The sequence below is a fragment of the Genypterus blacodes genome, unplaced genomic scaffold, assembly GCF_046128005.1.
Source record: "Genypterus blacodes isolate CSIRO-AG114 ecotype Tasmania unplaced genomic scaffold, CSIRO-AGI_Gbla_v1 ptg000147l_1, whole genome shotgun sequence".
Classification (NCBI taxonomy): Eukaryota; Metazoa; Chordata; class Actinopteri; order Ophidiiformes; family Ophidiidae; genus Genypterus; species Genypterus blacodes.
The window spans coordinates 673,337-698,232 of record NW_027466949.1 but is presented as its reverse complement, the minus strand read 5'-3'; the positions used below and the strand labels follow the sequence as shown (position 1 = coordinate 698,232).

General features: G+C 46.1%; 1 protein-coding gene and 1 long non-coding RNA gene across 2 annotated transcripts in view; both read left to right on the top strand.

Moving 5' to 3' along the window:
• aqr (aquarius intron-binding spliceosomal factor) overlaps nucleotides 1–21,335 on the top strand; it is a 37,596-nt gene extending 16,261 nt beyond the window's left edge. Inside the window, exons 21-36 of the mRNA XM_076165546.1 lie at nucleotides 1,013–1,254; nucleotides 1,512–1,661; nucleotides 1,922–1,991; nucleotides 3,687–3,797; nucleotides 4,286–4,395; nucleotides 6,903–7,038; nucleotides 8,289–8,498; nucleotides 10,642–10,779; nucleotides 10,891–10,962; nucleotides 11,926–12,113; nucleotides 12,207–12,378; nucleotides 14,121–14,291; nucleotides 17,543–17,628; nucleotides 19,594–19,768; nucleotides 20,601–20,711; nucleotides 20,823–21,335. Coding sequence (XP_076021661.1) covers nucleotides 1,013–1,254; nucleotides 1,512–1,661; nucleotides 1,922–1,991; nucleotides 3,687–3,797; nucleotides 4,286–4,395; nucleotides 6,903–7,038; nucleotides 8,289–8,498; nucleotides 10,642–10,779; nucleotides 10,891–10,962; nucleotides 11,926–12,113; nucleotides 12,207–12,378; nucleotides 14,121–14,291; nucleotides 17,543–17,628; nucleotides 19,594–19,768; nucleotides 20,601–20,711; nucleotides 20,823–21,110 — 2,430 coding nt within the window. The 3' untranslated portion in view covers nucleotides 21,111–21,335. The remainder of the gene's footprint in view (nucleotides 1–1,012; nucleotides 1,255–1,511; nucleotides 1,662–1,921; nucleotides 1,992–3,686; nucleotides 3,798–4,285; nucleotides 4,396–6,902; nucleotides 7,039–8,288; nucleotides 8,499–10,641; nucleotides 10,780–10,890; nucleotides 10,963–11,925; nucleotides 12,114–12,206; nucleotides 12,379–14,120; nucleotides 14,292–17,542; nucleotides 17,629–19,593; nucleotides 19,769–20,600; nucleotides 20,712–20,822) is intronic.
• A 1,322-nt stretch (nucleotides 21,336–22,657) lies between these two features.
• On the top strand, nucleotides 22,658–24,660 carry LOC143012408 (uncharacterized). The gene is made up of 2 exons (XR_012965048.1): nucleotides 22,658–22,905; nucleotides 24,071–24,660. It is a non-coding gene; the product is annotated as an uncharacterized LOC143012408 (long non-coding RNA).
• The last annotated feature ends 236 nt before the right edge of the window (nucleotides 24,661–24,896 follow it).

The following is a 24,896-nucleotide window of genomic DNA, read 5'->3' as shown; positions in this document are numbered from 1 at the left end:
TTGCGAGCTGAGCAGATGCGGGTCAGCCGCTACTTGTCATGCAGACAAACATGTCACTGCGTCTGTCTGCTCCCTTCCTTTCCATTCTTCTCTGATCCTCTGCATTCGTTTCTGTTTGGCTACTGCATCTTTAAACCTTGAGCTCTGTCACCATCAGCATCACCCCCCAGTGATCAATCGTGCAGATTATGCTTGCTTGGGTTTTGTAGCTGTAAGGTTGGGGCCAGGGCAACTCTGAGATTACCACCCACTCAAGGCCCTCCTCACAGCAGTCCCTAAGAGAGACACTTATCACAGGGTGTTCTTGGGAGGCTTCCCCCCTCCTCCCTCTCCCTTTTAGGAGCTCACTTAAAGAGGCAAGGTTATGCATTCTGTCGGATCAGGTTGCACCACTGGAGAGGCCTGATTAAAAAGGATGCATGCCTTGTGTGTTTTACGTCTTATAGTTTTTTTCCTCCGGTCATGGAAAGGTGAACCGTTTGGGTCATTGGAAGTTTTACTTATCACATCTGTCTCATTTTATTTTGCTCCATTTTGTTGAATCCTTTTTGTTTTTTGTATTTTAAGTACAGAATCTTGTTTTGTTTGGGAGCTTTTCATTACAGTTTTGTCAGATCTGTTTAAGATGATTTCGTATGCCCGTTTCTGTTCTGCCAGCTGTGCCAGAGGAATGACAGATGTTTTTTTGTGTTTTTTCTTTGAAAGCTGCTGTAACTAATGGCTTTCGAAGAACGTTCTTCTTCATCTTTGATGTTTTGACAGAGATAAAAGCAAACATATTCTCATTACCCGGTGCTTCAGCAGTTTGCAGCTCATTAAAATGTAAATTAAAAACACACAACATTCCCACTGTCCCATAAGCCCACTACATAGCTGCTCTTGTCCACCTAAACCCCTTCATGTTACAGACCCTACTATTCTCATTCATTTTCATTGTCTTTCACCTTTAGATTATGTTTACTGGTGCTAGCTGTTGGTTTGATGTCTGTCTTGCTCTTTGTTTGTGTACCAGGCAGTGCTAGAGACCATCAGGAACCTGATGAACACGGAGTGTGTTGTCCCAGACTGGCTTCATGACATTATCCTTGGCTATGGTGACCAGGGCAGTGCGCATTATTCCAAAATGCCCAATCAGATCGCCACACTAGACTTCAATGACACCTTTCTGTCCCTGGACCATTTACACTCTTGTTTCCCTGGTTACACCATAAAGGTCGCTGAGGAAAATCCTGAGCTGCAAGTCCCTCCTTTCAGGTAAAAGTCATAGATCCAGCTATCAATTGATGAGTAGAAAGGTTGAGGTTATGTTATCTTGCTCACTTTATGAAAAACTGCAGCAGACTTTTTGTCAGTAGTAGTCAAAGTCTGGGCTTGGCTTGCATACATTATTGGTTGAACTTTGTTATGTCACTACGTATTACATTCTTACCAGAATGGATTCTAGCTATAAATTATTATTCTTGATGACCAAAGTTAACATTCATTAACCTCGACCATTTTTCTTTTACCAGAATCACGTTTCCCATTCCAAATAAAGCAGACAAAGGGAGGAAAAGAAAGACTGAGGAAGAAGTGAAAGAGAAGGCGGAAGACAAGACCTTGGTCATTGAACCGTATGTCACCGCCAACCGTGGGCCATATCCCTACAGCCAACCTAAACGGTGAGAGTTTAAGGCCAAGGGTCATGGTGGACACATAACGATGAGGGATCAGAGCATTTGGTGATGTTTGGAAAGGACCGTTTTTGAAGTGACTGACCTTCCCAATTTTATCTCTTAACGTTCCCCGATACACATGAGGTCTCAAACATCGCAATAAAACCTGTTGCATAACTTAACATATGCATCCATGCTGTCAAGGCTGTGCAGAATTTCAAATATTTGAAATGGAGATAATACTAATGTAAACACATTTGTTACAGGAATACCATTCAGTTCACGCCAACTCAGATTGAAGCTATTCGAGCTGGAATGCAGCCAGGACTCACCATGGTAAGGACATTGTGCCTCATGCCTTTCTAGTTAAGTTAAGGGTTCTAGAGGGAATTGAAGCTACTTAGACTCTGCAACATTTGAACAGACTCTGACAAATACTCAACATGGATTTCTGCGTGTCCTCTCTTTCATATCAGATTTTATTCCGTCAGCAACAGAAAAGGATTGTTGCCTGCAATTACCTTCCTTAGCAAGGGAAATCTTGCATCAATAAAGAAGCTGTTGTTTGCTGTCCCCATCTTCATCAGTCATATAGAGTGGCTACATATTTCCCGTAAAAGCCCATTTGTAACGTGGACACTGACAGTAAAACACACACACACACACACAAAAAGCCACATCATTATGGCGGCAAACCCAATTCATATGCACATCCACATCCATGTCATGCCATCATGCTATTGTTACCCTGAGAGCAATTTAACACACGCTCATATGCAAACACTGTTTTGACAGAAGTGTTATTCTCACGTGGTGGTGATTGTAGCTGGCAGTGTGTCGCGAGTTATTTATTGTGCGGCGGGCCATGGAAAATATGGCAAGTTGGCTATCAGCAGAGTCGTAAAACAACTCGCCGTGCTCTGCTCCCACCTAACCTTTTTTCTTGGCATGTGTCACAGTCATTAGCACCCAATATCAACACACGCTGCCTCCATATTTGCCTTTCATGTAGTGAAACCAAGGAACTGTTTATCTGAAGTATACAGAAATATCTAATCTTAACACTTCAGGACTCATGATTCCATCAGTGAATACAAGCTCACCTACGCCATAGTAAGAAATGCAGCCCCAGACGTTGACATTCCCACCTCCACGTTCCGCCCTTCCCTTAGCGCAGTCTGGTTTGAATTCTTCCCTTGGCCTTCTCCACACAAATGTTCTGGCATCAGTTTTGCGTAGGTTGAATTTGGACTCGTCTGAAAGTAAGACATCTCTAAAAGACGGCGTGTCTCTGTGCGTGTTCTTTTATGAATGCTTTCTGCTGCATCGCTCTCCCTCTGTAGCGACACTCGTTGATCCTATTCCGAATGGTCTGTGAATTGAGTTGTATCGGGTAATCGCATTGATCTCTGAAGTGATCCTGGATGTTGTTTCTTGCCTGTTTTTCTTGATTCTACTCACGATTATGCGTTCCAATCTGCCGCTGGGCTTTCAAGGTCTGCCCGTGCTTTCGCTGTTTTAAACTTTTTAACAATAAACCAAACTGTGCAGGATGGAAGTTGAGTCAGTTGTGCCCAGCAGAGTAACCACAAGTGTAACATTAATGATGAATATGTTCCACGAAGTTTGACAATCCAAACTTGTCCAAATACATTTTTTATTTCATTTCCAGGGGTTTGTTCATGTTTTCTCAAATGGCAACCTGATTTATTTATTTAAGCAGAAAACATTTGAAAGTTGTGCTGAATGTGTTTTTCTATGGATTAAATGCCACTTTTACCAGTAGGAAGTTTGCTGGTAGTTTAACTGTCCAAATAGTTTTTGGGCGCCACTGTATGTTGGCATGCATTGACATATTCTGAATAGGGACTTTAGGGACAACAACAACTATGAGGACGGCCAGAGAACTTCTCCATGTTACCTGTAGATCTGTGAAACCTGTGCTTTTTGCAGACAAATGCAAATCGCTATAATTCTCTTGTTTCTTCTTCTTTTGTGTCCTGCCTTCTCTAATCCCCTCAACGTCTTCAGGTTGTAGGACCACCAGGTACAGGAAAAACAGATGTTGCTGTCCAGATCATCTCAAACCTTTATCACAACTTTCCCGATCAAAGGACCCTCATCGTCACACATTCAAATCAGGTAAATCTCCCACACACAACTTTAAAGTCAGCTCAACACATCTTTGAAGAGCTCGACTAACACAACCACTCAATAACAGATCTACCAGTAGATTTGCTGAGAATGCTCTAAATTGAATTAATGAGGCGAAAGTTTCATATCCAAATCATGCAGCAAAAATTTAAATCCAATCTCCCCTGTGTCCTGGTCCCCCATCCTCCGTATTTAATTATAAAGTAATCTGCTGGTGTTTTACGTCAATGGCAGATTGCCAGAAGGAGCCTCAGCTGAAAGAAGCAAAGCTGGTTATAGAAAAACTTCAGTCTCTTCCATTTATTTTCCTTATCCAGGAACAGAAGCTTGTCTCAGAGCAGGCACAGATAGAGGACACACAAAACAGATTTACATGCTCATGTACTCATAAAAGCAGACAGATGTATCCACATCAAAAAAATGATTTTCCCTTGCCAAATCATGTTTACATGTTACCGTGGCGCGTTGTACACTAGGCTCTGAACCAGCTGTTTGAAAAGATCATGGCCCTGGACATTGATGAGCGTCACCTTTTGCGTCTTGGTCATGGAGAGGAAGAGCTGGAGACTGAGAAGGACTTCAGCAGGTGAGGACAGCCGGCGACAGATGGACACACACATTGACACAGATATATATGTGCTCCTAAACAAACACAATGTACAACATTGAGACAATGTGATCTCATACATGCATGCATGTCTGAGAGAACATTCTACAAATGGTGCAAGATTATAAGGCATTAAACATACTTTATATGCAGGGCCAACAAACCTACCCCAACACACACACACAAACACTCACACACACAAAAACATAAAAGCATCCCAGCTGCCCACACACATAATTAGTCTGAGCCAACACAGTGATGGTGCTACTGGATACTCCCATATGCCGGGCCACAGACCGGGTTTATCTTCATTAGGCATCGTTGGCCTCCCAGGCCTTTCCACTGGTGTAAGGGATCTCTCCCTATAGCCCTGCACTCAGAGGCAATTCCCCTCTGACTTACCCTTTCATCACCAACCTAAACCACAAAAGCTGACCGTGTAGCCATTTTGGACAGATTGAGGGTCTTTCCTAAGAAGCAAATGGCGTCAAGCAACTGCCACTCTTTCTCTTATCTGGGAAAAGTGAATGAAGTCATTTTGGGAATGACATTGAAAATTAGTATTAGTATAATGTCAAATCTGCCTATAAAGTAAGTTATCTAAGTCATTCAAGTCTGTGATTATAGTTGTGAATGAGAAATTGACCTGATACAAATTTCACAGGGAAGTAGATACAGCACAGTATCCCAGTTAAACAGTCACCAGGCTTTTCATTTATAAAGACATGGCAACAAAAATACAGATAATTCAGCTCTTTCAAGACTGTATGTAGCTTGTGTAATTTGGCGGACCCTATTTTCTACAGAATCTTTGAGACAATGCTTGCGATTTGAAATGGCAGATTTAGTCTCAGGAACAGACAGGGACACGCCTCAGTGCATAGAGCTGTAGTAGAAGAACAAATACAGAGACTACTTATGGAGGCAGACACAGAGCTGCTCCCCATGACACAAGGAGAGATTATCTTAAGATACCCAAAACATTTGCAGTTCTTAATAACGTTCTTAGACGAATCAGACCGAACCCTCAGTCTTATACGGACCAGCCAATGTGATTAAGAAACCTTTGAATATAAATAGCTCCGGCTGTTTTAATGCCGCTACTCTCTTAAATCTCCTTATAGGCTACATTGTTAATTAGCAGCACATTAACCGTCTGTGATGCTGAGCAAATTGCACCCTATAGCTCTGAGCCGTGCTTCCAGAGGAGGAAAATGGGGTTTGTGCATGTCGCTCATTCACACATGACTGAAGAAATGAGGGCCCGCGCGTGGAAGCACTCCGTTACAGCCTTGAATTATACAGCGACGCAGACATAAAGAAAGAGCGGCACGTATGCTCCCGCCTGTCTGTCAGCCTCATAACAACATGCAGACTCCACACTCTTTCCACCCCACTGACACCAGCGCGAGGAGAGACCCAGAGAGTTTTAATTAACGTTGCATACGGGATGAAAAATAGAATGCAGCGCCGCTCTCTAACAAAGGGGAAAGCTACAGCGCCATCAATTAACAATGCCTCCTTTCATTTTAGCACGTGACTGTTACCTTGGCTGGTGGTGACCTAAATATTTTAAATCGTAAATGTAGTATTGGGTCTTGGCTAAATCATGGCGAAAAAACTGTTGCTGCCATTTTGTTTTGCCTCATGGTGGAAATTGAATGTTCTGTCTTCATTAAGGCTCCATCTCCGCCTCTTTAAATTACTGCTGTGTGGTGCAAGTTTGGTGTAGTCGTTTGATTTTGCAAAACACAACGCAGTGTTGTCGACGTCAGAGTTTAAAAAATGCAACGTGTTATTTGAATTCTCTCTGCTTTGTCTAGTCTGGGCAGCAGAATGATTTACTGCCCCGTCTGTCTGCCGAGCAAGGTCACGCTCCATTTTTATTTAATTTTATTCAGGCCGTACAGGAAGAACAGTGTGATTGTCTTTGAGCCGTCTGCTGACTGAGGAGCTTTGCAGAGGGTCTAATAATAGATTGTTACCCTGTGACTCCACCGACTACCTGTGTGCGTGTGTGTTACTCGTCTCGTTGGCACCTAATTATTGCGTTTTAACGATATTGTTTAGCTGCACAATTCGATGTATAATAGAACCTATACAAGCCCTGTGTGACCTTGAGGACGCCAGTGTTGGATGTGTGTATTCTAGTGGGTCATTTATAAGAACTACACCTCCTGTTACAGCATGCAGTTGCTTTCAGCCAGTGCCAGAAACGCTTAATGGCTGTTACAATCAAAATTCCGCAGAGCTAATCGCATAACAATCTTCACATCAAGATTAAGTCTGTTAATTAATTCATGTGCGTTTAATAAGCTGATTCATTGCCAGGACGACGGGGAACGATCCAGATGATATCAGAGACGGCAAACTGCAACACGGCTCTTCATCTTCACACCTTTCCCTGTGCGATTTGCACGCTGCCTCCTGCGACATGAACCTGTGTAGATTTTGGTCTGACTCCATGTTGTACCGTCTGTCTCCAGATACGGCAGGGTAAACTACGTCTTGGCCAGACGGCTGGAGCTCCTGAGAGAAGTCGGGAGGTTACAGGAGAGTCTGGACGTCCCCGGAGATGTTTCCTACACCTGTGAGACGGCCGGACATTTCTACCTCTACCAGGTACGGTTCCAAGCACGCGTGTTCATCTGGGATGTGCAGAGAAAGAAGGCGGGATTAAACTCGACATCTGTTAACTTTACACCTATTATTCCACCATCCAAGTTAGATAAGTGTCATTGATATAGATTCACACATTGCGAGCATTGCGAGCATAAGAGATATTCTACAGAATTAATTACAGGAGGTTTCAATACCTCTCGTCCTTTTCGTCACACATATACATGCCGATCACATCCAGACGTTATTGAACTTTCCCTTCCCCCGGCTCTCTGCCGTTTTTTTTGCCGAGACTGCAAAATGCCTGGCTACAGTTTTATCCCTCAGTGTTTATTCCTGTCACCTAATTATCACTCTCCTCTCCGAGCTCCAGGAAAAGTGCCACTGCAGACAGTTACTTACTCTCGGTCCTGTGCATCATTAGGATGGTCCTGAAATAGACGTGTGTAACAAAGGAAGGCTCAAGGTGTAGCTGCCATCCTCTGTGTCCCTGGTAGCTCAAGTAGAAAAAACAACAACTGGTTTTTGGTGTAAAGCTGTGGGTGTCACATCACTTCAGTAATTTAGACACACAGAGATAAAGATGGAGCGAGACAGATGCCATTGGTGTAGTATTATTTCTGGTCAGAGTTCAAACTCCCTCTGATACTCTGTCTGGTGAGTGGAATCCATAGCAATTACTCAAAATGCATGGCACATACTCAGGTCTCCTTCTCTCTCTCTCACACACACACACACACACACTCACACACACACACACACACCACTGGTTAAGACATGTTACTAAGTTGAGATAGGATTCTTACCACATAACTCATGTCCAATGTTGTATTTGCTTGAGATCCGGTTCCGTATTTGCATATTTCACGGTGTGTGTGTGTGTAATTATTAGTATACAATTATACTTTAACACAATTAAATTGCATCCTCTGGCACATTTGCAACTAATTGTCTTTTAAGGTGTTTTTGCAGGGGGCTATTTATAGAGCGCGGTTGCCTGCTGTTTGGTTGAAGCTGGTTTATTAGGTGCTCAGTAGGAGCACCTCTGCTGTCTCTCTGCTCATTTGTTCCTTTTTCGCAGTGTGCAAAAAACAAAGTATCTAAATGCTGCATGCACCATTTGTAAGTTAGATGAGCATGAGCCAAAATACATACACGTCATAGCCATAAACATGTGTGTATTCATGCTAAACAGGGAATGTTGCTCCTGCTCCGGTGGTTTGCTGTACTTGTCTGTTTTCTTCTCAACACAGGTGATCTCTCGCTGGGAGGAGTACATGAGCAAAGTTGGGCCTAAGCCGGGCGTGGAGGTGGAGGCCGGGGACGTGGCTGCACACTTCCCCTTCCACAAGTACTTTTCCAACGCCCCCCAGCCCGTTTTCAAGGGCCGCTCATACGAGGAGGACATGGACATCGCAGAGGGCTGCTACCGCCACATCAAGAAAGTATTTACCCAGCTTGAGGTAAGCAGGTCACACACACACACGCACACACATTTTTAGTGGAGCACACAGGCTCCCTCTCTGCTGAGCATCACCCACCGGGATGTAAAGAGGTTAGAACACGCAGACAGGTCCCCAACCAGTTATGTTACCCTTTTACACACACACACATAGGCTACATCAGCTGTTTTGTCAGTTGACACACACACATAACTGTGCCCTCCTGGCCACCTGACAGGTCGTTGGTTTACAGCAATTGGTCTGACGTCGCCCGTCTCTCTGTAGATGCGTCTTGAAAGCAGCTCCTCTCCTCTCCTTCTCCTCTCCTCTGAGCTCCAGGCCACACAAGTCTCTCTGCTTCAGTTGACGGACTAAATGATTATATAACAAACTTAACTGCACTTACACTGTTTTATTTGCAGATAAGTTTGTTGTCCCTTTTCCAGAAAAGATAAGCCGTCTAAAACACAGGCAGTAGCCCGACAGGATGATAAAGGCTATTACTTTCTTATCTCCAATCCTTTTGTCCTGCCTGTCATACCTCAACACTCCACACGCACACACACACGCACACACGCACACGCACACACACACACACACACACACACACACACACACACACACACACACAGCCTGAGATGTGATATTATTTCTCCTCAGTCCGCCGAGTATTTCTATATAGGATAACAATAACATTTCAGATTTATGAGAACACCGAGAAGGTCTCAGAAAAGCAATAAAGGAGTTATTGGCCGGAGGTAATATCCCAACACGCGTGGTGACCTTGATTTATCTGGCTGGCCTCGGCGTCACCGTATCATGCATAGCACCTCTCCATGCTCCCCCGGCCTCACCCATTGCGCAGTGAAATCTGTACAGCCGTTAAGAGGTATGGTAGGGTAGGGAAGTCAACATTCTGCTGAATTTTCTCATCTGTCTGCCTTTTTAAAGTGTAGAAGACGTTTGGAATAAGCTGCCAAAGGAAGATCCAAAGCATTTATTGACAGACAGACGGGGACACAGTGTGCTTCTCCGGTTTCTCCCTCTGCCATCCCACCGCACCCTTACAGCTGTTAACCTCTTTCTGGTCCTCTTCTTTGTTCTTTCTTCCCCTTTTCCCTCCCCGGGTGATGTCCACAAATGCCTACCAGCTTGATTTCACCCTTGAACTGCTCTGGAGCCACGGCGGTTAAAAATAGCCCTCATCAATACTTCATACTTTGATTGGTTTAATATTAATGTTAAAATAGTAACACATCAATTATTCATGCCCCCCAGTGCTGTCCGAGTCTACTTCATCCCCCCGCCGGCCCCTCCCGGCCCCAACACAGCTTGTGCGGCAAACCTGAAAATAGCCTGCTTGTTTACCCGTATCCCCCTCCTCTCCGTGTCGCCCCTCAGTGTCACTTTCACGGTGCCATGATAGCGGCACTGTGAAATGAACCGACCTTTTTTTTGGTGTAAAAACTATAACCTTATCTTCACCACTCTAACACAAGCCATGTAAGGGTATCTGTGCCCAAGTGCTTCCCAGGCTGCAGTTATTGAACAGCAATCGACACCCAGTACGGGGGAAAAGGGAGAAGATGTGTTCAATGAAAGCAGAGGGGATTATGTTAATATGTACAGTCTAAGGATAACACCATTCAAGTCATCCTACACAGTGCAGCACAACTTACACAGTTACTGCATCTTCAAGGCATCACAGTACTTTTTAATCAGGCAGTAAAATAAGGAGAAGTAGAGGATTTGTGCCACAGCTGAGGCTATATTTGGAGCGCGGGCAGACACTGATGTATCGGTTGTGTTTTTCCTGAATATTGAAGTCTGCATTTTCTATAGGAGGTGAATGACTTCACCTTAGATAATCTTGTAATCCATCATCTTTCAGAGTAATCATCAATCATCATTGTTGCCTTCCAAGTGTAATTAAGAATGTACCCCACAACTCCTCTGTACAGCGAATAAAAGAGAAACGCTCTACGTACAGATAGACGAATACATCTTAGAAATCAGATCCAAGCCAACTTTACGCCTCATAAAGTTTGTTTACACGATCTGCAATTTCTGTGCCCAATCACGTCCCCGTGCTGCATTCCTGGGCTCCTACTGCATGCAGCGATCGACCGCTGACCTTTACCCTTTCTCTTTCCTCCCATTGAAGGAGTTTAGGGCCTTTGAGCTGCTGAGGAGCGGACTGGATCGCTCCAAGTATCTCCTCGTGAAGGAAGCCAAAATCATAGCCATGACCTGCACACACGCCGCGCTCAAACGCCACGACCTGGTGGAGCTCGGATTCAAGGTAGAATCTTTTATACGTCTTTATATTTATGTTTTGACCATGCAAATGCTCGGCGACTTGTTAATTTGTTATTGTTGTTGCTGTTGTGTAACGGCTGATTTTCTTTATCAGTATGACAACATCCTGATGGAGGAATCGGCTCAGATTCTGGAGATTGAGACCTTCATCCCTCTGCTCTTACAGGTAAGCCTCGCCTCACGTTACTAAACCTCACCTGCATTAGGACTAAGACGATTAAACTTGTATATATTTACCCGGCTGAAGTCGTTGACTACAGGCCGGCCCAGTCCCTACCTGGCAACTCGCTTCCAGATATTTGCCTTGTCAAAGTCTGACATCAAGCCTAGTTTAGTCTTTGATTTGATGCCTGACTCTTTCTGTTAAGTATGTCCTGTCTGATGGCCTCTAAACGCAGTAATGGTGCATCTGTTTGGTGGTTGTGCCTAATGGTCTGAGATGGTGATAATGTGTGTTTGTAGAGAAGATCATTAAGCACATCAGCCCATCCACTGACCCCATCAGAGGTCGCCAATTCTATCTACGCCTCTCTTCCCAGTGAGCCGTGTTCAGACCTTCCCTGTAGTTGTGCATCTCAGCAAGAGCTTCTTCCCCCCCCCTCCTTCCTTGCCTTTTCATTTTCCGCCCATTGAATCCGTATCAGTGATTAAAATAGCTTTTGACAGAAGGGTTGGTATATCAGGTTTGTCTGAGGTCAAGCTCCACATCTAATTAGCAAAAGCTATGGCAGCAGGATGCAGCCATGAGTAAAATACTGTACAGGCCCTCGGTGCTTCATTACCCTTCTGGATTCTAATGTTATTCTCTGCCCGAGATGTGATTACACATACCTGAGAACATATTGTCAAGTCATTAGACAAACGCCAAACTGGCTAAGGCTGTACAGCTTTGCTTGTGGATGCACTGCAGGCAAAGCTTCATAGGTTAGATGCTAATTCATTAACTTTTTAATGAATACCAAGTGCCTTAATCTGTATCAGATGCTTCAATCCAAACCTTGGGAAGATGAATTTTTTTATTCGCACATTTACTCCTGATTTATTACTAAATGATGTGGGGGAAAAGTAGGGGCAAGAAACGATGCCTGACCAACATGGCTCACTGTGATGTGTGTCGCCCTCGATATAGAATCCAGAAGACGGCTACAGCAGGCTGAAGCGTTGGATCATGATTGGAGACCATCACCAGCTGCCCCCTGTTATCAAGAACATGGCCTTCCAGAAATACTCCAACATGGAGCAGTCGCTCTTCACCAGATTTGTGCGCCTGGGTGTGCCGACCATCGATCTGGACGCGCAGGGCCGTGCACGCGCAAGGTGGGTCACCCTGGTGGTCAGCGGAGATATTGGTATTGTCGCCTTATAGCGAGAGGGTCATAACAGCAGAGTGGTGTGTGTTATTATCCACAGCCTGTGTAACCTGTATAACTGGCGCTATAAGCACCTGGGGAACCTGCCTCATGTCCAGCTGCTGCCAGAGTTCCAGGTGCCCAACCCCGGCCTCACCTTCGACTTCCAGCTGATCAACGTGGAAGATTTCAACGGCGTGGGAGAATCTGAGCCCAACCCTTACTTCTACCAGGTCAGTAGTACAGAGCGTTTTAAATAAAGCTCCATACAGGGCCGGCCTGTACAAATCTCAATGCTCATCTCTCAGTGGACTTGAATGAAAGCATAACTGTGTATTCACTTTATCTACAGCATGCAGTACATCCACATTAATAGAACAGTTTGTGTTGCAGTGTGTGACATTTCATGCACAATTTATACACTGCAACACAGATACACTCGTGTACACACTTCCACCCGAGCAGAGAACTATATTTCTCCCATCTCCTCTGAATCCGTTGCTGTGCCGTACTTCATTCATTTTTAAAGTTTAAGGGTTTAGCCACCAGTCCAGATGATCTATTCACCACTGTGCCTCGTCTGCAACCAACACAGGCTGCCCGGCACAGACATGTGGCTTTGCCCTTCACGCCAGAAGACCGATCGTGTTTCATTTTGACACCGCAGAGATACTGGAGACGGTGTGTGGGCGTGGGGTTGGAGGGTAACAAAATGTTTACTTTAGCACCTCTGTGACATGACTCACCAGCCCAGGTGGCCATAAGTCACAGCAGAACTATCCTGGGCTTGTTTTGTACAAACAACATATGGAAACGTGAATTTAGAAAAAACAACTCTAGCTATTTTTATGCATTCTGTGGTCTTTGTGAAAAGAGGCTAACAGCAGAAAATCCATCAGCGGTTTAAGATGCATTTGTATTCGGCAAGCAGCACAACATTCATCAGGAGAGAACACAGCTTGTAATCAGCATTAAACTAACCAGTGCCTGGCATTAAGGGGAAGTGTTTACCAATTACTATTATAACAAATTAATCAATCTGATTAAGCAATGTGCAAAATGGAAGGTAAAACAATTGAGACGCTGGTGTGCGCTGAGCGGTGTGGCTAATAAACGTGACAGTGATTCATGAACACACAGCGCAGCACTCAACAACGCGACGCCCATGAAGTCTCTTATTGTCCTTTAATCCAGAGCATGTGCGCTTCTCGAGGCAGCAGGTCACATGAACCTCACGCCACTCACCTGCTGCCATTTTGAGGCTCCTGAAGGAAAATTGCCAGTGTCACTCACTCTGCCTGCTCTCCCTGGACACACACACACACACACACACACACACACACACACACACACACACACACACACACACACACAGACTGTTTACTGTTTAATCAGAAGGGCTAAATTGGACACTAGAGAAGCCAGCGGACTCGGTACACACTGAATGCCTGTTACAGCTGAGCAAACACTGCCCCATCTCCTGCCTTCCACCCAAACACAAGCATTAGGAAAGTTCTCAAATGGCAAACAGCGTTATCGCTTCTGCTTCAAAGAGAAGAACTTCTAAATTACATGCAGAAGTAATGGTATGTATTGTATTTGTTGTCCCTGATGTGGCTGAAGCTTGTAATCTTTGCATTTTGAAGTTCAGTTTAGTCACACTTGGAGAACAGACTCCTTATGATGCTGTCCCGTTGCCCTGGAAATTTGAAATTGAATAAAAAGAGCTTTGATATGCAGACAGTTTTGGTGCAATCACACTTTAGAAGATGCAGTTTTTAGTCACAGTTGTAAATTGACGATCTTGTTCTCTGTGACTCGATCAAAGCAACAGTTTGCCCTCGAGGCGGATCGCGTTCCAGCAGACGAGAATGAGACAAAACTGTTTATTGTTGTTCATTTGCGTAATCCATCAAACTCTAATTCCGTGTAATGATGCAATTCTAACTCGCGACGGAACTCTTTTCCTTTACAGAACCTGGGAGAGGCGGAGTACTGTGTGGCCCTCTTCATGTACATGCGTCTGTTAGGTTACCCTGCCGACCGCATCAGCATCCTCACCACCTACAACGGGCAGAAACATCTGATCAGAGATGTCATCAACCAGCGCTGTGCAGGCAACCCCTTCTTCTCACAGCCTCATAAGGTAAGAACAGAGATGCACTCAGTCACATTCTCCTCATCATATACATGTGTAAGTGTCCTACATGTGTTTGACAGATTGGCATAAACACATTTTCAGGCACCAGACGAGCAGCACTCCTGTAACTTGAGTCACACGTTTCCTTTCTCCTGTCAGGAGTGTATCCACGGTCCCAGCTGACGTGTTTTCACTTCATAAGCAGACAGACAGAAGAGTTTTAGCAGAAACATATCCAGGTTCCTCACACCTCCGTATGTCAGCTGCTGCAGTGTCCCATCGCCGCCCAATCCTCTCCCCGCGACCTGGGGGTGAAGTTCACAGCTTTTAATTCTCACTAGATGTGCGCTGTGCCCTACATTCAGCCACACTTGCAAACACACTCACACTCTTTGCTCCCCTCTCCCTATAACATAAATGCATTCCCACAGTAGAAACTTCTTTCTTTTTTTTGGCGTCCCCATATCCTTATACTGTGATATAACCTCTTAATTTTAGTTCATCTGCTTGATTTTAAAGGTGTACAAGTCTGTTTTCACCGATGCAGGGAGAGAACAATTAGTATCTTTCTATCCTGGCCTTTATTGTCCAGCTCCATCCAGTCAGGAGATTATCCAGACCCGCTGTAAGCCGGTCACAAGACTCAGACAGAGCAGGTCATGTTCTGCCCTCTGTCTCCAGCAATTTACATACCAGCCTGCTGGCATTCCTCTGTAAATCAAACCCACTGACTTGACTTCCTGGGTGCGTGCAGGAGTAAATGTGTGTGTATGTTTGTACGTATCTCAGATTATCTTACTACCACATTTTTACAACCGAGGTTCCAGGAGATGCGTTTAAGAGCAGGAAGTGAATCCCCCTTAGTGATCTGTAGTGGATGTGAATGTTGCTTCCTGCCACCCACAGGACCGGAGTGTCTTCCCTTCCTTTGTCGTGGGTGTGTGTTTCATAGGCAGCCTCAGGTTATTGCCTCACCTATAAGTCTGTCTATGATTCTGACAGCGAGGTCACAATTGTTAAGGCAGCCTGCAACATTTCCACCTAAAACATCATCTTGTGCTGTTTGTGGTCTTCGTCGGCGAGAAAGAGGGAGAAGAAGGTAGAGGGGATCTTTTGGGACAGTGGCGAGCAGCTGAAAGGTCACGGTGCCGGGCATGTGGTCCACTGTGTGTCTGACCAGAGTGTCATCATCACTAAAACCAAGCTAATGTCAGCAGCATGCTTACGCTTCTGTGATGGCTTTAATTAGACAGGAGAGGAGAGGAGAGGAGGGCCAGTTAGCACCAGTCACACTCCAATATCTCAATATGCCTCCACAGAGCTGTGTACCGAATATCACACACACAACAGTTGGCGTGCAGATGCAGTTGTGTATTCATGCATGTTTAATAATGTGTGTTTTTAGTTCATGGGGAGGATTTTAGTTAATCCATTTATTTCCCTTCCTGTTGTGACTTCGACTTTAAAGCGTCACATAAGAGCAAACTGGACCCTCAACCGCTGCCTGTGTTCTCCCCGTGACGATCTCAGCTCTAATCTTTATCGTCCAGAAGGAAATTAAAGAGGCGTCCAATTTGAAGTGACTGTCGTAAAAATGAATTTGAGTTCCAGTCTGTTGGAATCTGCCGCAATGGAGGGTTAGAGAGAAAGAAAGAAGGGATTAGTACATGAGATGAGTCTCTCAGTCTAGGTTTTGAATGCAGCCCTTCACACACACACACACACACATTTCCCTGCACTCTTCCTATGCACTTCCTTTATTTTCCCTCTCAACGTCTTCTTTCTTAAACTCCGTCACCCCGAGTCTCCGACAATCCCACACTCTGGACTAGACTCCTCCAAGTTGCAGAGCATAATGTCCATGAATAAGACGGAGTGAAAAGGGAGGAGAAGACGACTCCAGGTTTGCACGTTTCAGCTGCGAGGCCATCTGCTGAGAGACGGCGCCTCCATTGTCTTAGTGACACTGAGAGGAAGGAGGGCAAGGTGGAAGAAACGCATCTTAGTTTCTGTGAGCCGTGTGCGCAAATATGCTGCTCACGCTCCATTACTTACCCGTGCAAGCCTGTGTGTGTGTGTGTGTGTGTGTGTGTTTGTGCGCTCTTGTGCATGTGTGTACGCCCGCTTGTTTCCACAGACATGCATCCGCCACAATGACATGACCTCAGTAATTCACTCCCTGGAAGATTTCTCATAAATAACTAAACACCATGCAAAATGCTTCATGCCTCAGGGAAATCTGCTATCTGGCCCTTATTCTCCTTCCATCATCTAAGAATAACTCTCTCTCTCCCTCTCTCTCTCTCTCTCTCTCTCTCTGCTCCTCTTCTCTGAAAACCAGTTGATCTGTTTTTGAAGCCGTGCAGCATGTTTCAGCCCCTTCAGGTCAGAGTAGCCGGACGTCTTTGGAGGGCCGGCGCTTGCAGGACGTCCGCTCGCGTCCCTGCCTCCATGCGTGAGAGAGAGCGGATGTTTTTCTGTGTCAGTGGTCTTCTGACTTGAACACACGGAGCTCAACACCTCGTGCTACTGTTAAGAAAGAAAAAAAAAACCGACATATTGTTGCCTCTGGTGCTGCACCTGTTCTACATAGCAACAGGGAGACGTAAATAAATGACGCTCTACTTCTTAGCTCCATCTCTCGTACTCCTGCTCCCACCGCACGTCTCTCCCATCGCCCATAATGTCTGCAGGGTTTTGGCAAAAAGGACTTCTAGGGTCACTTTAAGTCGCATTAACCAGTCGGAGGAACCCGCAGCCCCGGAATGATTTATTCAGCACGGCAGGTTTATTGGTGGGGTCGCTGCCGTCTCAGGCCGCTGTGGTTTTCTTCTTGATGGTTGCCGACGTCCTATTGATCCACTCTGGAGGATGGATCTGTAGAGTATGGAGGAGGCAGGATCCCTCTGTGCTGTAGGGATACAGGGAGGCTTCTGGATCTTTGGCCTGTGTAGCAGTAAGGTGTACTTTTCTCAGGTTCTCATCTCTGTACTCATCCCTTATCAGTTAGTACACGTTGATCTCTTTGGAGGTTTAGATGACTTGTCTTTGTAGCTGTGACCTTAAAGATGGATTGAAAGTTTCCACTTGGGAATGTGAAACTGGTTTTAACAGCCAGACAGAACTGGTGACCTGTGAATCCCTGTGAGAGCTCAACCCTGCTAATGGCCTGTTCACAGATGCTGATGTCCTCAAGCTTTTGCTTCTGATGTTTTTCTGCGATTCTTTTGTGTTCAATAATCTGTCCGTCTTCACAGGTGACAACAGTGGACAGGTTCCAGGGTCAGCAGAACGATTACATCATCCTCTCCCTGGTCCGCACCAAAGCCGTGGGACACCTGAGGTAAGAGCTTCAACGCACCCCCGAGTAGAAACACCAGGTTGACCCAAAACTAATCCACGGCCCTTAAGGGAGACCAAGCTTTGGAAATGAAGGCACCGAGCTCTCCGCTCTGCTGCTGCATGTCGGTGTTCTCTTTCTTTTGTAACCATGCACCTCAGCTTTATCACAGCTGCTCTGCCGACACGCCCGCCCGCCCGTTCGTCCGTTCTCATGTTGGAGAGTGTACACACCGCCCCATTACTCTGAGCCGTCGCCCCGGAGCCCAGACATTTCAGGGCTGCCAGAGAACCCACTTAAAAACTCCATTTTGTTCTTTATCCTCAACTCAGGGATAAAGGCAGGGATTGATGCTGCTGAGCGCTCAGCGTGTAGTTTATCTTACCGACAGGGCCTGTGCTCCGCCCTGCCATCATCCATCTGATCTGGTGCTCCTACTATCTCACACACACACACACACACACACACACAGGTCTGTTCTCACAGGCACAGCTATGGCAGTGAACCTCAGCTCTGTTCCTCAGTAAAGAGTCAGAGCTTTTGATTGACATGTGAGATAACATTGATATCCAGCAACTCTCATTTTCATTCATATTTTGGTGTCAGCTACACATCTGAATGCTACACGCCTGCATAGACAGGAAAGCAGCGATTCATGGTGAAAATGTATGTGCAGTCATTAGCAACTCCCACCCCACACACACGCACACGCACACACACACACACTATGATGAGTCCGCCTCCCAGTCCTCCTGCTGCTCCTGCGCCTGAGGCACTCTGCTGCGGTGACATCTGCAGGGGACGGAGCGACCAGAGACCAGCTGACCTCTTCCTTTGACAGCAGAGGCGCTCCTGCTGGTGCGCGCAGCCGGGCAGACACATACACGCACACGCACATTCCGGGAGCGCGGCTCTCTGACAGGGACACGCGCAAACACCAAGCCAAACACGCTCCGACATGTAGACACACACACACACACACACACACACCGTCCACTTTGCCCTGCTGTGTCACAGACGGCCCAGGTGGGCTTCTCTCTCTGTGTCTGCAGGCATCATGCTTATGATTGGTTCACCTCCTCTGTAACTCTTTGCTGATTGGTCGTAGTTTGTCTCTGTGGAGAAGTTGAACATGCAGCACCAAACACCTTAAACACTTCAACACACACACATATGATTCAGATGTTAGATTATAATGTAAAACATGTATTATGACTCTGAGTCTTACAGTACATTTATTCAGGCTGTTTATCTTTCATAAACCCTGAGTGGCATTCCAATTTAGCCGCTCCCCCCCTGGCCAAGCAAAACTCTTCCTCACGCTGAGAAAACACTCTTCCTCTAATCCCTTAATTCTAAAGGATGGCAGGGAAAGTAACCTATCCGCCCTGTTCTGCTCGCCCACCTCTCTCTCTCTCTCTCTCTCCCTCTCCCTTTGATACCTTTATTTCTTAGCTCCTTCCTCATTCATCCCCCTCACCTCTTGCTCTTCATCCTTCTCTAAATCTCCCCTCCTACACCCGGCCTTTCTCCTTCCGCTCTAATCTTCGTTTCCTCATTACACACTAGGCCCCCCTCGCTTCAGTGTGTGTGTGTGTGTGTGTGTGTGTGTGTGTGTGTGATAGTAGGAGCACCAGATCAGATGGATGATGGCAAGGCGGGTGTGTGTGTGTGTTTCCCCACACTTGATGTCTTCTCCTCTTCTGATCTGATACTGCCCCTCCTCCTCCTCCTCCTCTGGTTGTTCTCTCTACATTACATTACATTACGATCATTTGGCTGACGCTTTTATCCAAAGCGACTTACATTACATTTAACACCCTTCGCAGAGGGGGGAGCAATTGAGGGTTCGGTGCCTTGCTCAGGGGCACCTCGGCAGGGGCTCGAACCGGCAACCCTCCGGTTCCCAAGCGGAAGCTCTACCCACTGAGCTCACCCGTCTCCCTCCGTCCCCCTCTGTCTCCACAGGGATGTGAGGCGTCTGGTGGTTGCCATGTCTCGAGCCAGACTGGGCCTGTACATCTTTGCGCGGGTATCGCTGTTCCAGAACTGCTTTGAGCTGACGCCCGCCTTCAACCAGCTGACTGCCAGGCCGCTGCAGCTGCACATCAGAACCAACGAGTACTACAACCAGGAGCAGCCTGTAAGCACACGTTCACACACACACACACACACACACACACACGTACACCACTTCCACCACCCTCTAATCCTGACTCTATTCTGAATGGAATCTTTATTCCTCTTGGTCCTTGCTCGTCCCAAATCTTCCAGTAGCTTTCCTCTCAGGCCGCCTGTCTGTTGGCGGCATTCTGGAGCGGCCATCTGCCAGCCTGGGAAACACGGGCCCGGCTATAATTAACCCCTGAAGGTCAAAAGGCAACGCTGCTCTCCCCAAACCCACCAGGCCTGTCTGCTCTGTGTGGCAACAGGGGGGTGTCTGAAAATGCCCCAAAGCCTCTGACACCTCCTCTGATGCTTCCTGGGAGGGGGAGGGGGAGGGGGGCAGCTCTTTCACTCACACATACTAGATCACACTGAAGGCCCCTACACACATTTTGAATTATAAACCTCTAAAAAATGGCCATAAGAGGCCAAGCAGGACTGATTCAGATATTAGATCACAGAATAACACGGCTGCTTAATGCGCCCTGTGACCATGCACACACTCGCAGCACTACTGAGCAGTGTGGGACAGATGGGGAGAACATTACAGCACTTCCCCCTCTGATAGATTAACAGCAATAAATTCACACACAGTTAGGTTTTACAATACCGGAACCCTCAGTGAGCTGCAGGTCACATTACCTCTGTGTGGAGGAGGCAGCAGCCCGGCACTGTGAGGGTTCTGCCTGCTTAGACCTGCAGGTTCAGGCTTCATACACTCTCTGTCTCTGCCTGCACCCCACTTTGATCCATTTATCTGAATGTGCATCCAGTTAACATGCAGCTGTGTCTCATGTTGTTCCCCTCAGAGAGACGCTGCTGGTCAGCCTGACAAAATGATCAAGAACATGCCGGAGCTGGCCAACCTGGTGTACAACACCTACATGCACATGATTCAGACCTCACAGAAACAGAGACAGGTAAGGACCACCAGCAAGCATTTCTACACTTTGAATCTATGAAAGCTCCTAAATTTCAAGATTTTTCCTCCCATCACATTTTGAAATGCTCTTCTTTCCCTGTGTGTGCAGCAGCAGCTGCAGAACCAGAACCAGAACCTGGCTCTGCCCCCTCAGCAGACCAAGGCAGAAGCAGAGGTCCAGACAGAAGCGGCCAGCTCCGAGGATCCACAGGAAGAAACTCCTATGGAGCAGGAAAGCCCAGAAGTGGAAGCAGACGTGGAGCCAAAGTCTGAGGACGCGTCTGAGACAAACGGAAATCAGGAAAGTGTGGCTCACGCTAAGATGCCAGAGCATCCTGGCAGAGACAGCGACAGCGACGGGGAGGACAGTGGGGACGATCAAGAGAAGGAGAAGTAGAGCTCCTCTGTGTCGCTCCTCTGTGTCGCCGTCTCCTCAACATTAGGCAGGAAACAAACTGGATAGTCGCTCCAATTCAAGTTTAGCGTTTAGAGTCAAAGATTTTGTTTTCTACTGAGGCCACCAACATGCAGGTCAATCCTGAAGATTATGTCGGATTTTTCACTTTGTATTTTGTAACCAGTATCACTTTTTAATAAAATAAAATAAGAATGATTCTTGAGTACTCGTCTTTCTTTATTCTATACTGTCTACTGTAGATAGATTTGACTCTATTGGCAGTAGAGACTTGAAGATGTTCTCACACACACACATATAACACAGGTGCTGGAAATCCTCAAACACTTTCATGTGATGTGTGTTTTTGAATAAAGTGCTTTACACAACAAATTGCTATCTGGTTGAAAAATGTACTTTTTAGATAAAGAAATAAAATGGTGAGTGTAATTTTGCTTGTTTCATAGCGGAATAAAACACCAACATAACAGTTGAAGCTTTGTTAAAGTCTGCCTGTCGTCATCCCTCCATCCTTATCCGGCGCAGCTGAAATCGCAGAACCTGATTGGCTCAGCCTGTACCAGCTGCTCCACGTTCTGAGGCTAAGCTGCGTTTATAGGTCAGTCCCTCTGCCCTGAGCCACTGTCTGTGGAGGATTTACACCTGTACGTGTAACGGCTCTACACACTCCCTCATCACACAAGTCTTTAAACGCCACCATCCACAACTTCATGTACTCACAGAAAACCAATCAGACATGCATTCACTGAGAGATGTCCTCCTTCCATAGAAAACAGGGAAATGTGTTTTACTGCCGCCTGTAAGACAGAAACACAATTTAAGTTAGTTGAATATTATGAAGATTGCATTTACATTACAATAGAATTGAATTTTGCAAGAATCTACATCTATATAAATTCAAAACACAGCCGTCAAAGATAAACAATTACAACCCTCCCGTAAAAAGCAAACAAATCAAAAAAACAAAGACGCAAATGAGGCGTTTTAAGGACATTTATGGCCGATGAGGCAGAATGCTTTGTGTTTCCAGACTGGAGGTGCATTCATTATCATGCAGCAGAGGTTGGCTGCTGCTGCACAATACCCCGGGTTAGGCTGAGCCACCCCCTAAACAACACACCAGCATCTGAAACTAATGGGTCAGCCGCACAGCTAAAGACCTGACAGAGAGCCATGTTAATGCTAATGGATGTGGAGAAAGGCCGACCGCATTTAGGCGATGCGGAGCCACGTAAGGTCAGTTTGGTCTGTGAGAGCAGAGAAACCAGGGTCAGAACTGAGATGATGTGGATCTCCGCCTGACTCAATGATTGACACACATTCTGGCATAGATCCTGTTAGATATTTCAGGGTTAAGCAATATATTGGTTACATACTGGAATATCTAACTGCTGTCAATCATTGCATGAATTCACTATGATTACATTTGGTACCAAGCAATCCCAGGTTCCTCCCTCTGTGCAGAAACACATGACAGGCGGCCACATGCTCTCTCTCTCTCTCTCTCTCTCTCTCTCTCTCCAGTCACATGAATGTCTGCATTGTGTAATATCCTCCCTTCCTGTTTTCTTAAGCATTCCGCTGCCTGTGTAACCTAGTTGGAGCAAATTAGTTAACTGGTGGGAAGTGGCCTCACTCACACACACGACGTCTCAGCAAGTTTTTCCAAGCAGGGACTAAGGGGAGAGACTGGGAGGAAAAGCCAAAAGCAAGAAGGAGACGAGACGGTGACCTCCTCCTCCTCCTCCTCCTCCTCCAGAAGTTCTCTCTGCTGAAGGTGAACATGTCTTTTATACTCACGCGACAGGTATTCATTAGGTTAATAGCTACTTTGCCTCTAACCATCGCTATGGGCTCACGTGCCGCAGAGACTAACAGCATGCCGTAAAACTGACAAAGTACATTTGTTCATGATCACAGCCTGTACATTCCTGTTCTCTCTCTCTCTCTCTCTCTCTGTGTTAATGCACAGAACTGTCTCATGCTGCAGATGCAATGAGTGCTGGTGATGAAATGAAAAGATTTCGACTTTAAAATGAGCAGGGAAGGTACAAGAAGTAGAGTTTAAATGTAAGAAGTTGATGTCTCTTGAGTTTATTCCTCGCTTCAATGGCTCTATTGTCGATATGGGCGTCCCCAAAAATCACAGGATCCACCACGAGATCAAGCACGGGATTCACTCCAATTAAATGTGTGAATTACTGCTCAGACAGTTGTGATGTCAAAACAGGAAATTACACATCGCACTCACAACTCAAAGCTGTGTGAGGGAAAGAGGGAAGTCTCTATCAACTGTAACTGACAGAGGAGGAAACACATTCACCCTCCAAAAAACCTGCTGGTTTGATGAGTTTGAAGCCTAACAACAACAACGACAACAACAACATGCAGCATTTAACTCCGATTAGTGGCTTTTTATAGCAGCGCATCGTCCTTCTGCCCACTGTTCATAATCGATGCTGACAGACAAAGTAATGCCCATTATCAAAGTTCTGTATGATCTGTGCTGATCTGTTATTAGTGAGTGAGTGAGTGAGTGAGTGAGTGAGTGAGTGAGTGAGTGAGTGAGTGAGTGATGTCCCCGGGCTGTGGGCGTCGACGGGCCCGCTGACCTCGGTGACCAGACAGGCGTGATGGTTATTACTTGATGTTGCCCAGCTTATCGTGCTTTTGTGGAGGCCGCTGCTTAATCCTGACAAATACATCCCGATCATCAAGCGGGCACGTTCCAATCTGACAATCTGGCATCGTGGCTGAAGTGCTCTAGCTCTGCACTGGTGACTGATAGACAATTTAAGTTCTCTGATGGTTTTCTGTGCGTCTGTCTCACTCCGATTCGCTTCGCTAAATCATGCTGGTGTGTCTGTTTCAGTCAAATATGTCTCTCTCTCTCTCTCTCTCTCTCTCTCACCCCCCTCCTCCTCCCCTTCTGCTTCTCTCAGTCTAGGATGGCTAACTGCGGGTCGTGTTTCTGGTGCATCATCTGGCTGGTGCTTCTGCTTTGCTTCGGCTGGCCCATCGGCATCATGCTGGGGGGGATCTACGGCCTGGTAAGCCCCCTCACCACCTGCATGGGCCTGGACCGGCTCTCCGACCTGCTCCTGGAGGGGGCCAACCTGGGACGGACTTGCGCGCAGAACATGAGACACTGCAAGCCCCTGTGCTGAGATCCAGGAGCGGACGGTGCACACGGACCCCAGAGCAGACAGCTGTTATCTACAGAGAAGTGTTTTACCCCATATGTGATGTGGAGATGTCCTGAGACTTCAATAACAAACAGGTCCAGAAGGTCAAGATTAAAAGTCCTCCTCCTGTTCTGCTAACATGTAATTAACCATAGAGTTCACATTTGTAAGGGTCGGTCTGTGAGGAAACAGGCTTTGCGTTCATGGTCTGGGTTTGCTGTTTAATGCGTGATGACATTGTGTGACGAAGATAAGACTGAAAAAAGCTGTTTAACAATGGAAATGCTTGGACTTGTAAATGACTGTAAGCAAAGTTCTAATGTGATTAAAACTGCTTTGAACTTCCACTCCATCTTTGGTGACTCATTTATTTTATATTAGGGGCTTTGGGCAGAAAAAGAATCCATGTTGTGATATTTTAAAGGTGGATAAAGTCACAAACCCTCTTCTTCAGGTACACAGAGAGAAGTCAGGTGGAGAGTTTACATTCAATCCATCTATTACAGTTAGATTGCTTTTTTTCTTTTGAATTCACCCTTTTGTTGTTGTTGTTGTTGTTGTTCACTCTGAAACGTTCATTTAT